Here is a 15,317-nt window from a genome sequence, read left to right as displayed (position 1 = left end):
CTCCTCTAATCCTCACAGCAACCCAACAGAGTTGATATTATCAGTCTTTGTTTTACTGAGGAAAGAACTAAGGCTCAGAGAGCTCAAATGGCTTACCGAAGGTCACACAGAGCCAGTTTTCAAATTTAAGGTTGTGGCACTCTAAAATTCTTACTCTTTCTGTTATCCCACACTTAGTTTTCTAACCTGAATATTTGTATGTATGTGTGCATGTGATGTATATGTGTGTGTGTTCCTGTTCATTCCCCAGCACTCTTTTCTGCAAATGGTCTTTTGCTCTCTGGACATGGAGACATGTGCACGCACATACACACATACAAATCCCAAGTCATCAGCATCTTTCTTTTATTTATTATACCAGAGGAGCAGGAAATTACACAGGCCTTTTGAGGACTAAGCAAATTCCAAGTGAATTGCATAAATGGAATATTTGGGAAGCACACGAAATAACTCTAAAACAATCTATACATTTCAGAACAGCATGAGAGATCCAGGGCCTGCTCATGAAGGGGTATGTTTAGCGGCATCTTACACAAATTATCCAAACTCAAGTCTGTTTTCTCTCCTATCCAGCCTCATCTCCTGGACCCATAAACCAAAACATAGTGCCTGGGGATGAATAAGAGAGAGAGAGAGAGAGTACTTTGACTGAAACCAAGGCATCAGGAGGTCTCTGCCTCAGATTTTAGGTTATTTGAATCAAGGGAACTCATTTGGACTCTTAACACTTAATCATTTCATTCCTCTTTCTGGTTTTGTTTTGAGACATTAAGAGGAAAGAATCACCATGGGGTTGCAGAAGGCCTTTTTCTCTTTCTAGCTGTTGCTTCTGGATTCCCTTATCCAATGCCCAATGCATATGTCAGGCCAGATGGCTTGGACACTCGGCAGCCAATTCAGATGCTCAAGAACACGGTCGTGCTTAACTTCATCCACTTGACTCTGCTTCAGTTCACCGTGGGGTAGAAGTGTAATACCAATTCATTTAATTAGCTTAATGAGGACTGAGGGAACTGGTCCACATTCTGAGTTTGTTGCACAGAACAAATTGGTTTTGCCTCACTCCCTCCTTGATCATTTAAGCATTCAGAAAGAGAACAGCTCTCAACCATTCCCGGAAGAGATTTCACTTTTTCCTCTATGAAGCGTTGGGCGCTGTCCATGGTACCAACATGGCCAGGAGTTCGAAAACTCGGTTCTTCAAGAAGTGCCTTTCTAAACAATGAGAACTCAGAGCACACCAGTTAAACATCCAACCTCCTGAAGGCTGAACTCTCTAGTGTCAGAATTCTTGCTCCAGTAAAAAACAGTGCTTAAACTTTTTACCTATAGTGAGGTCTCCAAAGTGGAGTGCACAAGAGACCCTTGAGGTTTGGGAATAAATGTCAGAATTTCTATTTATGTTTATCTAATTTGTTTTAAGTTTTGACTCTTTGTATGTTTTATGACACATAGATATGTATATATACACATATATATATTATTTTTATGGTGAATGCTAATTTTTCCTCTGATAAGGGCTTATGATAAGTTGAATTTGGAGATCATAAGTCTACAGGCAAAAAACCCAAGTTACTCTAAATTCATAGGATTGGGGAGGCACATGGTCAGAGTAGAAGGAACTGCTAGTGGTAGTTTTGGAGTCTATGGGTCTCGGCCAAGGACTTTACCTATTGGGAAAGGACCTCCACCCTTCCCCATTATTGTACTCCCAGGCACAAGAGAGGTAGGCTGGGCTTGGATACTTTGTAGGTGATGCTGAACTGAGCATGGGAATGGGCACCACACAGGGGATGGATGAGTGCACTCCAATGTGGAAGGGGGTCAGGAGAAGCTCCTGACTTAATCCACAATGGGGAGGTATTTATGCATCAAAAAGCTCTCCAGAGTAAGCACTGGGGGCTTCCTGAGACCGAGTCACCACCTTGAACTGGCGCCGGAGGAAACCACCATAGCGCTTCTGGTTGTCCCACTTGAGCTTGGGACGGATGCGCCGCAGGAAGCCCCCATAGCGCTTGTACAGATCCTCGTGGCCTGCCCTCTCCCCATCCCCCTCCTCCTCCCCAGCCACCTCTGAGCTCCTCTTGGGGTATTTGCGCAAAAAGCCCCCATAGCGTTTGACCTGCTCCTTGGGGTCCTCCTCATCAAAATTGAGTGTGCCAGCTTCCATGGCTCCATCATTCAACTGGGCATCACCCACCAGCTCAGGTTCAGGTCCTGCCCCAAACCTGCTAGAGAAGACCCTGAGAGTCTCCTCCAGACTCTTGCTCAGAGGATTCTCCTTTATTGGGTTACTGGGGAGGAATTTGCTTCTCTCCAGCTCCTTCAGGAAGGACCCAGACAGCTTTTCCAGCTCACTGTAGGGCCCTTCCAGAGCCAGCTTGCTCCCCACGTCTTCCTTGCCATTGAGCCCAATGTTGGGGGGAGTGAAAAAAGACAGAAATCCCTGGCATCTCTCCCATTCCTTAGAGGGCAGCAGGGTGGTCTGGCATTCCAAGGAGCAAATCTGCAAAAGACCCAAAAAGAGCACATGACAATGTCACCCCCACCAAATTACCAAAACACATACCTAGCCCTGCCCCAGGCTCTCTGTCCAGTAACTGAGAAAATCAAACTGAGCTGCTACTGCTTAGCACCGGGCTACCCATTTTCATGCTCCCAGGGGTACATAAAGGGAGGGGACTCTGCTTGTGTGAAAGGCAAGAAATTAGACTTGGAGAGGTGACACAGTTGTCCTGAGGACACACAGCTACAGGTGCCAAGACTGGATGTGAGATTTTCCCATAATTCTCCTTGCTCTTACCTTTCCCTTTCACTTCCGACTCCCAGAGGGAGTTGTCAGTGCTCCCAGTATTGCTCAGGTGGGAGGGATGCTGCTAGTACTTTGTACAGAGCAATGCAGAACGGCAGAAAGAACATGGGCAAGGGGACATATGGGGTTCCTCAAGCTTGGGATGGGAGGACAATTGTACCTACTTCATAGGACTGTTGGGAGCATTCAATCATGATGATGATGACAGTAGTAGGCAATACTGGAGCTTTAATCAGAAGTCTAATGCCATGAGTCCCCATGCTCAACCACAGTGCTCTAATGAGACCGTGCACGGGCTGCACTTGGCACACTGCACGCTTCTCAAGGAACCGTGTCTAGAATCATATATTCGGTACCTTTGTCATTACCTCATGGAGTCAGCCATACCTTTCAGATGATGAAACTGAAGCTTAGAAAGGAGATTCCAGAGGCAAGGAGCTAGATAGGGGCAGAATCAAGGCCTATGTTCTGTCCACCACACCCTTGGTACCTGTACACCAGCTTTTCTATGTCACGGAGAGGCATGCATAGGAACTTGACTCAAAGCAAAGCCCACAGGGTGGGGCCAAGAGAAGCTAAAACCCAGGAAGGGGGTCAGGCTTTGATCCTGTCACCATATCCTATGCTTTTGGTGTAGGGTGACAGCTCCTCTCATGGAGTAACTGGATTTGGAGGTGCCCATCTGTTTGTTGCTGGGAGGCCCTGAAAAGCTCATCTAGAGCCGCAGACTGTGAGGCCAGCACCATCTCATGAATGACACTCCCTGTCACCAGCATCACACTCCGAGGAATCCTGAGTCTCTGGCTTGGCCTGAGTAAGCCCTTGATAGTGAAGTCTAGGGTAGGAATGGGAGCTGGGAAACAGTAGACCCTGGGGCCCAGGCCATCCATAGGGCAGGACAATCCCTGTACAGGAGGGGTGAGTCTCCAGGATAGGGGCACAGTTGCCCAGGCCTGCGACCTCCCATCTCTGGGCTCCACACACAGAGGGTCCCTTCCTTGCTCAGGCCCCAGGACTTGGGCATTAAGGAACTTTGCTCAAAACCCACCAGGGGGTTGATGGGTTTGGGTCCATCCTGGGTCTTCACAGCACACAGGGAGCACTGGGCCAGGCAGTCTGCTGAGGTGGAGGGCAGCACGAGGAGGCAAGCAGCCAGTACCAGCCCCAGCCAGGCCATTCTGTCTCAGCTTCTCCTGCTGAGGAAAGAGAAAGAGACAGTAATGAAATCTGTGATCACCACTCTGTGAGCTGTGTCCTGAGCCTGCAAAGACATCTTGTTAGCTCCACCAGTACCATCACAAAATGGGCATTCTCATTCCCCGTGAACAGTGGAGAAAACAGGCTTAGAGAGGTGAAGTGGGTGCCCAAGGCCAAAAGTCAAAGACGTGATTAACAAACACTGCGGGAGGAACTTTCCTGCACATTCACACTCAGTCTACACAATGGCTCTGCCAGGTGGGCCATGCTGTTTTGTGTGATGAATGGGGAAGCTAAGACTCAGAGAGGGGAAGAGATTGCACACAGCTCAAAAGCGGACAAGCCAGGACTCCATCGGCATCTGTAAGACATCAACACCCACTCTGACCATCCACCAAGCCAGAAGATACTTGGCTGTGCTTTTCTGGATTCTCTCCAGCCTGTGTCCTTGCTATACAGGTTGTCCCCAGGCCAGTCCTTCAAAGGTATCTGGAATTTGCCTTCCCAACCCCAACACTGCCACTGACCTTGGCCACAGCTCCACCTCTACCCCCTCTCCATGCTAGCTTCCTTGCCTCCAGTTCCTTCGCTAATCCCTCTTGCCTAGCCTGAAATGCCCTTCTTGGTGATATCAGTTCTGTCATTAGACCCATTGGGTGGGGTAAAGTCTGGCCCTTCTGCCTAAATGTCAGGACACCCTCAGGCCCATATCTATACTCTAGCACTTCAGCTCTGGGTTCCAGCCACATCTAGCTACTTGCAATTCCCTTAATGAATGTCTCAGGCCCTGCTCTACCTCTGGGCCTTTGCACATGCTGTTCCTGCTGCCTGGAGAACCCTTCCTGTCCTCTTCTATTACCTATTGCTGGAGTCCTACATTAGATATAGTCTCCTCCAGGCAGCTTTCCCTGATCTCCTGGGCTGGACGAGATGCTCCTCCTTTCTCTTCTCCCAGTCCACTACTTCAAGTTAGCTGAGTCCTCAGAGTTTAGTTCCATGAAGGCAAGAGCTGGGTCTTGTCTTTTTGCATGTAGTATTAGTATTTTCTCTGTTCCTGAAACATGCCACACTCGCTCCTACCTCAGGGCCTTTGCATTGTCTGTTCTCCTGTCTGTTGTACTTTGCCTGCAGACGTTCACATTACTCCCTCCTTAAATAAATATATTAAATGTCACCTTGGCAGAGAGGCAGTTGCGGGCCTCTGTAGCTCCCATGAGTTCCCTGGCTTCTCTCTCACATCACCTTGTTTTCATCACAACAGTCACTAGCTCACACTTTCCTGTGTATTTGATATTTGGCATTGTCGGTCATCATCTCCCCACTAAACTGTTGGGTCCTTAAGGACACAGCCCCTGTCTTTTTTCCTGCTGGATCCTAACACCTAATACTTTGACTAGCCCTTGGTAGGTCCTCAATAAATCCTTGGCAGATGAATTAATGGTTCAAAAATAGTCTGTTAAAAGTTATCCCTTTCATAGTCAACTCTCCGTAAATCAGATGTTATTACTCAAAGTGATTCAAATGAGGGCACAGTGTATGCAGAGACCCTGGCTGCTCTGGGGGCTCCATGCTCAGACCAGTCTGGTCTTTATAACTGGATGCCACCAATCTACTCTCAGAAGTGGGGGCTCTCCTTCCCTCCACATTCCTCCTTCCTGCACGCTGCCCTATCTGCTCCAGGATTGAGGGGAGTTAAAGGATTCCACCTCACAGGCCCCAGAGCCCCCATGCTGTACCCCGGAGCAGGGTCTCCCCCGTCAAAGCACATAGTTGTCTCCCCCCATCCCGAGCAAGCTTGATGATGATCCCAGTCATTATTTATTGAGCCCCTCGTGCCCCAAGTCCCTAAATTTATCACCTCATTTATTCTATATTAGTGAGCTGAGCACTTCTGACTTAATGAAGTATCGTGTCCCGCATCCGGCAGTGAAGCTGGGGTGAAAGGCCCATTCTGTCTGACCCCCTACACTTAATGACTACAATTTCCAGAGCAACTTTGATTCATTAATAGCTGAACCCGTGGTGAGAACCAAGGGGCTTTATGCACAGAGCTCTTGCTTGGATGTTGGACTCAGTCCACCTGACACCATAAGAGGTAGGCATCATTAGTTCACTTTATGCAAGGGAAGACCAGTGCTCAGAGAGGCTTGGTACATTTCCTGAGGTCACACAGCCATTAAAGGTGAGAGCTCAGGCCCACGAGTCTCTGTTGAGGCTGGACAAGGTCTGTTCCCTTGAAAGGAGAGGCTCGAGTGGAAAACTCTGAGACGTGGCCTTGTGTCCACCCTGTCTCTCTCCTGCTGTCAGGTTTCTCTCACGCTTTATCAGCTGCTGAGCGGATTAAGGTTCCTGACCAGTGAGCAGCACAAAGCACACAGCTCATGCTTCCTCTGATAGCAGCAGTGGTTCAGCTGGCCTGTTACAAGATTAGCAGTGAATTAACCCACCGGAGAGGGGGAGCCTATCCCACCCTCCAACTCTTGGCTGAAGGCTTCCCACACAGCTTGGCTGCTAAGGTAGGGAGACCAATTTGCATTCTCTTTGTCCTGGGCAAAAATAGCGCTGATAACCTTTCCTTCCATCCATTAACTATATATTTAAAAATAACGCTAGTTGCTTTGATGGTTATGAAGAACCCGTGATGTTCTGAGCAATCCTTAGGGATGAACTCATTCACACTCACAGCAACTCCATGGGGAAAGTGCTGTTATCAGACATAGTACCTGCCTTATGGATGAGGAAATCTAGTCAAGACATCTGCCAAGATTCTGGCACCAGTAAGTGACAGAGCTGGGGTTTGTACCAGGCAGTCTGGTACGACTGTGCACTACCTGCCCTGCAGTTCCGCCACCCCCAGCCTCCAGCTTCTCCCTCCGGAGGTCAACCTTCACCTGTTTCAGCAGTGGCCTCCAATCTTGCCACATGGCAGCTGGAGGACTCATCTAAAATGCAAAACCGACTGCATCTCTGCCCTGGGTCCAGCCTGCAGGGCTCTCCACTGTCTTGCAGAGGAAACCTGTCCCCTTCACCTGGCACCCGAGGGCTTTCCTGATTCGGACAGCTGACATTTGCCAGGTGTTCACTGTGTGCCAGGCCCTGCACTTAGTCCAGCACATATCTTAATGCAGGGGCTCTCATGACAACCCCACGAGGCTGGGAATAATAGTCTCACCATCTATGGCTGAGGAAAGGAGCACAGCAAGGTGACACAATGTGTGCAAGGGATCCCGGCAAGCACACAGCACCCAGCAGACTGAGTGCGGCTTCTGCCTGACCTGGGCTTGACCAACCCGCCAGCAATTCCAAAGCAAATGCCCTATGTTCCCACTCCCCAAGCCTGGAACTCTTTCTCACCCCACCCGTCCACGTCCATCGCCCTTGACCCGGCTACCTCTTACTCTGTTTCAAGGCTCAGCCTCCTTTGCCTACTCCAAGAAGCCTGTCTGGATTAGCTCCCTCCTTTGGGCTCTCACAGTCAGCTGTTCTAGCTCCGTCACATATTTGCCTCTGGCTTTTCTGAGTCCCCCCTTGGGAGGCGGTGCTTTGTAAGCGCAAAGTCCCTCAGGTCTGAGCATAAGTGTGTGCGTTGTGTCTGAAGGTGACAACGAGGCTGTGGTGGATGAAGGAGCAGGAAAAGCAGAGAGGTGGGTGGAGGCTAGATCACTCTGGGGGCCCTCGAAAGCCAAGAAGAGTTTGCATTTGTTCTAAAGGTGACGCCAAGACTAAGGAAGTGTGAGAGATTGAGGAATGAATGAATGAATGTATGAATGGATAAATGGTGCCCCAGTGCCTCATACAGGGCTAGGATGAGAGCAGAGCTCCACAGAAGTCTGCTGAGTGAATGCAAGGAACACTTCCAAATTGGGAGATTTTTATCTTAAAAAAAATTCTCAATTTCTAACTTGTCTCAAAGAATCTAAAACCCTGAAGATAATGGGCTTGGATTCCTCTCTGGCAACCATCATGGAGGGGAACAAGGGCTACCCCGTGGCCTACTGTCCCCTCATGCCTTTCCCTGCTGAGCAGCGACAGACATGTGAGTCTGCACCCTCTGAACTGCCCACTCTGACCACCTGGAGAAAGAGCGGCTTCCGGGTCCTCCCTGGCCCAGAAGCAGTGTCACCAGCCCACCAATTGCCACCACTCTGGGAAAACAAGTTCACTTTGCTGGGCTTCAGTTTTCTTAGCTGTAAGATGGGGTTAATAAAAAGATGCTTCAGCGGGTTAGCGTAGGAATTAGAGACCATGCGTGGAGTACCTGGCACACGCCTGGCGCACCTGGCACACGCCTGGCACATGCACAAGACCACTTTGTACATATCAGTTCTAATCCTCACGGCAACCCCACATGTGGGTGTTTTTACACCCTTCACACAGAGGGTGAGACTGTGACTAGGCGAGGGGAAGTTGCTTGTCCAAGTTCATGCGGCTTATAAATGGGAGTGTCAGGCTTCTGACCAGATCCCTCTGGGTTAAAAGCCTTGACAGACCAGGGGACCTTACAAGGAAAAATCCTCCACACTTGGCAGCAGTGTATGAGGATTTCTCAGCCACTAGCTGGGGGTGCTTTTTACAGCCCAGCCAGGGAAAGGGGGGCTGATGGGGAGCAGGGGTGGCTCTTCCCTCAGAGGGAAGGGTGCTCTCAACTCACCAGCCCCCGTGACCACACAGCCGCTTCCTTACAGTAACTCTCTTTCCAAGTGTTGGTTCCATTTCTCTGGGAAATCCTGACTAACACAATACTCTACCCGTTTGTTCACATCCACGTCCATGGTTGTTTTCATGCCACAGAAGCATAGTTAATTGTTGAATGGTCCAGAAGACCAAAACTATTTACCACCTGGTCCTTACCAGACAAAGTTTTTTGACTCCAGCCTTCAAAATAGTTTTTAAGCTGATTTTTTTGAAACCACAAGCCCTTGAACATGTTATCAAATAATAAAACATCCCCTAAACTTGCTAGCATGTGTATCTCTCCCCAGGAGGTCAAGTGGCTGGACTGGGAGAGAGGCACCTTGACCTTGGGGTCTGGAGTTCCTTCTAGCCGCTTCTGCTGCCCTCCAGGCGAGTACTGAGAGGGCCTGGGAAACCTCTCCTTGGGATTTTCCTTTTCCTTGGACGGGAAAGACATGGGCTCTAGGAGTCAGACTGAATTCAGGGCCACCTCTTGGATGTACCACCTCCCTGCTGTGTCCCATCAGGATGAGCTGGGACAGTATCATGAACCTGCAGCCTTCTGATTTCAACATTGTTATTTTTTAAGCACCAAAGGAGGCAAGAAATCTTTGTCTTTCTCTGCTGCACCCCTTTTAATAAAAGGATTTGTTCTGTAAAAATTGGCTTCAGTCAATATGACCTAGGAGACCACATGTGTCCTGAAGGCAGCAGGTTCCCCACTTCTGGTTTAAAGGGACAGCAAAAAGTAAGCCCTGTTTTCACCCAGAGACCAGAGTTCCATGAAAGGAAAGGGGCTTCTTGCCCTCTCAGCTTCTCAATGATATTTCTGTATTGTAGTCAGCTGAGGGCTCAGAGGAGCCACAAGCATTTTTACTAAAAAAGCCAGCGTGGAATAATAATGGCTTGATTTAATATCTCAATTATCTTTCCGAGCACTTTATTGCATATGATTATCTCTATTTGATAGACGAGGAAATGGGAAGAGGGAGAAATGAAGTCACTTGGTTAAGGTCACATCATGAGTCAGGAGAGAAACAGAGACAGAACTCAGGCCTCCCACCCCTGAACCACAATTGCCATTGAGGAGATGCTATTATTTCAGTGACCCTCCTAACAGCCAGCAAGAACTGTGGCACTGCTCTGTGCCAGGCCCCATGCTCTCCAGATGCCTCCCCCGTGCCCTATGGAGCGAGACTATTATTACGGGATCAGGTTCCAATGGGGAAGGCGAGGACCAAGTGGCCCCCATGGGGCCAGAGCACACGTGACTCAGGTGGAATTCTCTGAGTCCATGGCAGCCCCCACTTAGGGCACAGCTACAGGAAGACAAGCTCTTTGCCACACTTTTTACCTCAATTATTTCAGTTTTGTCCTCAAGAGAATCCAGTGGGTTGGATGAGTCACCTTTTCCGGATGGGAAAAACAGAGGCTCAGGGAGGCAGAAAGGTGAGGCCAAGGCCGAGAAACAAAGAAATAGCCAGGCTTAAAAGCCAAGCTGCTAACGCCACACCACAAATAGTCCTGAAATGCAGGTCGTTTCTAAATGTTTCTCAAATGACTCCCTAAACTCTCAGATTCCTGAAAATAAAACTCTTTCAGGAGCTTTTATCTCACTCAGAAACATAAGATGTATCTTCGTGGGTCTCCAAAGGGAGACCCTGCCATTGTTAGGTTCTGAGCAGGAAGAAAACCCACCCGGTAGTACAGCCAAGATCAAAGTAGAGTCCCGGATGAGGGTCCCACACTCGGGGTTGGCACATCTGCTGTGCAGAGACCAGAGAGAGAGAGGCAGCCCCCCAGGCCGGGCATGGTGGGATCGTCCACTGCGTTTTTAAGAGAATATTTTTCAAGAGCAGGATCTGGATGGAATCCCCTCCCTTTTTGTTACTTGGTGCAATTAGAGGGTGGGGAGGAAGGCAGAAGGAGGATGAACTGGAGAGATACAGACATGAAGAGACGCAGAGAGAAGAGAAAGAGACAAGCCCCAAAGAGCATCAGAGGTGGAACCTGCATGGCAGAGCAAGAGACCAAGGCGCCTAGGAAAGCAGAGAGATGGAGGATCACCCGGGACAGGAAAATAGAGACGAGACTTAGAGATGGTGAAAGGACAAAGGAGAACAGAGGGAGAGAGGAGGTGGAGGGAAGTGACAAAGCTAGGGAGAGAGAGAAGGCGAGGGAAGAAGATTTTGACTTGGGAGTTTGACCTACCGTGTGAATCACTGACACCAATTCTCCCCTCCTCTCTGAATCTGCCCTTTGTTCCTATGACCAGTGGGCAAGAGCCCTGGCCTCACAATAACTGCTTGGTAAACCCTGTCAAGTTCAATTGAATTGTCCAGGACGAGGACAGGGACCAAATGTCAATTCAAGCCAATATATTGACAAATTGCCCCTGGGGCATACATCTGCAGCTCGTGGCCAGCCACTCTGGCTGGTGGGACAAACTGGATGGACTCAGGGAAGAACATCCTGAGCCAAGCGATGTGTCTCATGGGTTGGGGCTGTTACCTTCCTGCCGAGGGCATCAGGCTGGATCCAGATGGGGAGAGATTGATGAGGTTGAGCCCCAAAGCGCTAAGGGACATCACTTCATCTTGAGAGTCTGATCCTAGGCTTACTTGGGTGTCTGCAGCCGATGTTTACTGCCCGCCACAGTGCCCAGCTCTGTTTCAGTGAAATCAGTTTATCACTTTGTCAGACCCAATGAGATTAGCCAACATTTATGGGATGAGATGAGCGAAAATGGCGAGAGAAATCAGCTGGCTGACCACACTTCTCAGACATGCACTGAAATCGAACCGGCAACTATTGATCCCTCTTACAATGATGGAAGAGATCTAATAAATACGGCAACGGTGCAAGAATGACCCAAGGAGGAGGCAGTGGGAGGGAGAGTTGGGGGAGTGGGATCGATCAAAAAGAGAAGTCGTGATCCCGATGAAGCAGATACAGAAATAAAGCCTTCTGTTGGAGTGGGGAGGGGAGAGCAGTGACAGCCCCACAAATGAAAATATTAGATGTTAGATCATATTTCCTCCACAGCATGATGGAGTGGGATGATTAAGGATATTATAATCGATGGAGGGGGAGGTCCAACCCTGCCACTCTCGAATAGTGAAAATTTGAGCCATCATGCCAGTATTTATTAAATACCTACCAAGCGCCAGGAGCATTACAGTATCCCATTGGGATCTCAGAATAATCTTGGAAGGTGAATACTGTTATTATCTTCATTATACAGGTAAGGAAATTAAGGCTCAAAGAGGGGCAGATACTGTCCCAAAATCACACAGCAAATGAGTCTTAGGATCTGGGATTTGAACCCAGCACTATCGCAGGTGTTGTGAGACACACATTTAGATGGGATATGGAAAATTCCTAGTTCCCAGAAGTTACTTCAAGAAACCCTAACCCCCTTCCATGTGGTTTAAGATGATTGACAATTTCTCAAATAGCCCCAGATCTGGTCCCTCTGACTGTTCCCTTAAAACATGCTGGATTCTGCCACATACCCTCAGGAACTACTGTGACATCCCACTCCCAGCTTCCAATGGAGATGCAGGATTCACCTGCCACCTATCACACCTCTAGCTCAGCTGGGGCAAAGCAGTGGGCTTGAGATCCCGTCAGTGAATGCAAACCACCCCCGGGTAGCATAACTCACCGGCTTGGGCTGCTGCAACAGCTCCCCCCACGCAGATCTCAAAGCCTGGAGATAAATGACCTGCAAAAATAGAACAAAGGCAAGGTGTGATGGGCTGGGGGGGAGAAGGTGAGAGGAAAAGAGAAGGAAGGCTCAGTGGAGGGATGGGGACTGGGGGGGAGAATCGACATTCTGAAATGCTTTGCCATGGATCTCAACTAGAACACCTGTCAAATTAGAAAGGCAAGCTTTGTGTATCTTACCAACCCTTGGAAGAAAGATGATAATGAAGACTTTCAGTCTGTGGGAGGGGAATTGAAATCAGATCCAATAACCGAAAGAGCTCCTTTCCCCTGGGAAGCTTGGAGGCTTAATTAAGGAATGTTTGTAAAGCCTGAAGAGATTCAAGATAAAAGATACCCAGGAAAAAGTAAGCGGTCACAGAATTTACTATTCAACCTTCAAGTTGTCAGTAGGCTTTTTTTGTTTGTTTGTTTCCTGGAGCTCACCAGCTTTTTGTTGGAGTCAAACTTTGGGATTCTATAATGCTTTCTTTGAATTCGGGCATCTTTACCAGGGAGCAAATAGCTTTCCGGTCTGAGCCTCCTCCCTGCCTAACTTAGACTCCACTGGCTATAATTAACAGGAGAGCAACAAGTCCTTTCAAAGTAAAATTGGCAAGAAAACACCTGCCCAGTCTGGTCTCTTGGCTTCCTGTCACTCTCTTTTCCCTTTCCCTGCCCCCCAAATACCCCTAAACTTCATTCTGTGTAAAATTACCACAAAGGAAGGCACTCAAATCAGCACCCTGTCAGCAATTAAACACCTTCCAAAAGAATGAGAAGGCTGAACTTTGTTGTACATTGATGTACATGTTACACGGTAAATGCCAGAGCCCCGAACCTCATTAGTGTCCCCAAGCCCTTGTTCTCTAAGGCCAGTGAGAATCACTGACCTTTAAAATCATCCTGATTAGCTAACCTCTTACTTCCTCCACCCAGGACTTCCCATTCTCCTCAGACACCGGAAATGGCATGGAAGTGTTATATGGCAGGTTGTGAGAGGCAGGAGACCCTGGGGCTAAAACCAAAGAGGGGTCCTCTTGGGGGAAGAGTTACCCACCTGTTTAAGCAGGAATGTACAGAGGGGAAGATTCCAAAGAACAGTCAGGCTTTCCCTGTCTGGCTTTCGTAAACTAGCCTCTCAACTGTAACTACCATCGCCAGATAATCAGATTCCAAGCTAAACCCCCCTAGCCCAAGATCCCACCAGCTCCAGGTCCAGAGGACCAGGAATAAGCAAAATCAAATCCAGAGAAAGCATCCCAGTGCCCCTTCCGATATTACCTGTGCTCGGTTTTGTCCCTGGCAGCTTCTGGCCAAGCAGGTCGGAGGCAGCAGGTGGCTGGTCCTAGACTCAGGGACCTCTCTGACTCTAGCTCAGAAGGAGGTGCTAAAGAGGCAGCTGTGAGCACCACCAAGCCCCTTAGAATAGCAGTTCTGGTGCCTCGTCCCCCCTTTTATGGACTAGAGCCTCCCCTGTTGCTCAGCCCTTGCTGAGCACAGGCTGCTCGGAGCCAATGGGGAAATAGCTCAGAGCAGTCAGAGCTCAGACCCCCAGGCCCTTCAACTCAACTCCCCAGGCCGACACAATAGGCTTCTCTCCACGCAGGGAGTGGAGGAAGAAGGCAGCCGTGTTGGGGAGGGGGTGGGTTCTGGATGTAGTGCTGTTTGTCACTTGAAATCTGGCCATTTCGGGTTTTGATGCGTTTCCGGGAGAGTATCACAGGGAAAAGGAGACAGGGGTAGGGAAAGACAGAGGCAGAAAGAGTTAAAGAAGGGCTAAGAGACACAAAGAGTCAGAGAGAGAGATAAAGAGTCAAAGTCGGAAAGACATAGTGACAGAAACGGACAGACAGACTCAGAGGAGGAGAGATCAAAACAGGGAGAACGAGAAACAGAGAAAAAGGTCGTGTCAGAGAGACAGGGAGGGGTGCAGACAAAGCAGGGGAGAGACAGAAAAATCCAGAGTGTCAGAGATGAGGATGAGGACACACGAGATGGGTAGAAACGGACAGTCAGAGGAAGAAATGAGACCCAACAAGGAAGACAGACTCAACACACACCGACCGGGAGACAGACAGACGCTGAGACAGACAGAGGCTGAGAGAATCTCTTGATAATGGAAGAGAGAGGCAGCCAGCGGGCGTGCACGTTGCCCTGGGTTGTGCGCCGTGGCAGCTCCGTGTTGGCGGCTGCATGCGTGTGCTGGAATGTTTTTGTGTGTACATTTGCCTGCAAACGGCAGTCGGCTGCGGTACAGGCTGGAGCCAGTGCCAGGCACGCTTGCCCTGGCAGGAGCACAGCCCTTCCCCGACAGCCAGGAGCTGCAGTTTAGTTTTCTCTGGCGGCAACGCAAAAACGAATATCATGAGATCCCCCTCAAAATATGGGCTGTGATGTGCCTTTGCACACACTCTGGGAGGGGGATGTGCCCACCTCATGTGTACCCTCTGCTTGTGCCAGCAGCAGCTTGGAGGCTGCACTCTTCATGGCTACAAATACCTTCCAGAACACAGGAGGGTTCTCTGAGTTTGGAAGAGAACATGCTTCCCTTCCCAGGCAACGGCAGACTGGCCGGGGATGGTGGGAGGCACAATTGTTTCAGAGTCTGGCAGGGCTGTCCATCTGGTGGGCACCTGGGCCATGCGGGCACTCAGCTAGAGCTGGCAGGTTTAACCCTCATGCCCCGGCCAGTTGGTGAATATTATCCCCATCTTACAGGTGAGGAAACAGAGGCTCATGGCCTAAGAACTTGCCCAATGACATAGGTAGTAAGTCATGACCCAAAGTCAGATATGTCTAGCGCCAAAGTTCCTGCTCAGTTCCTCCCTCCTCCCAAGGCATGGAGGCTTGAATATGAGGGGTCAGGGTCTGGAGCCTCCTTCTCTGGGACTCAGTCTCTCCATTTGCACATGTAGAACAGGGC

The 15,317-nt window shown here is 49.4% G+C and overlaps 1 protein-coding gene across 2 annotated transcripts; it reads right to left on the bottom strand.

The window, feature by feature from the left end:
- Window positions 1–1,840: 1,840 nt before the first annotated feature.
- Window positions 1,841–13,850, bottom strand: PDYN (prodynorphin). Of its 2 annotated transcripts, none has more exons than XM_012804116.1 (3): window positions 13,676–13,850; window positions 3,861–4,008; window positions 1,841–2,506 (listed from the first exon to the last, which is right to left on the bottom strand). In XM_012804116.1, exons 2-3 carry the CDS (start codon window positions 3,987–3,989, stop codon window positions 1,865–1,867), a joined length of 771 nt encoding a protein of 256 aa, XP_012659570.1. In that variant the 5' UTR covers window positions 3,990–4,008; window positions 13,676–13,850; the 3' UTR covers window positions 1,841–1,864. The 2 variants fall into 2 exon arrangements, with proteins under 2 accessions (XP_012659570.1, XP_003788120.1); XM_003788072.2 differs by lacking the exon at window positions 13,676–13,850 and adding an exon at window positions 12,351–12,549.
- Window positions 13,851–15,317: the final 1,467 nt, after the last annotated feature.

The sequence above is a fragment of the Otolemur garnettii genome, unplaced genomic scaffold (genome assembly GCF_000181295.1).
Source record: "Otolemur garnettii isolate 467f Iridium unplaced genomic scaffold, OtoGar3 scaffold00025, whole genome shotgun sequence".
NCBI classification, from domain to species: domain Eukaryota; kingdom Metazoa; phylum Chordata; class Mammalia; order Primates; family Galagidae; genus Otolemur; species Otolemur garnettii.
Note: the sequence above shows the minus strand (reverse complement) of the source record. Positions and strands in the feature narration are given on the sequence as shown.

Coding starts and splice junctions, on each gene's coding strand:
- PDYN (XM_012804116.1), bottom strand. CDS start 3,989: ATGGCCTGGCTGGGGCTGGTACTGGCTGCTTGCCTCCTCGTGCTGCCC. Junction 2,507..3,860: donor CCAAACCCATCAACCCCCTG/GTGGGTTTTGAG, acceptor GGTCTTTTGCAG/ATTTGCTCCTTGGAATGCCA.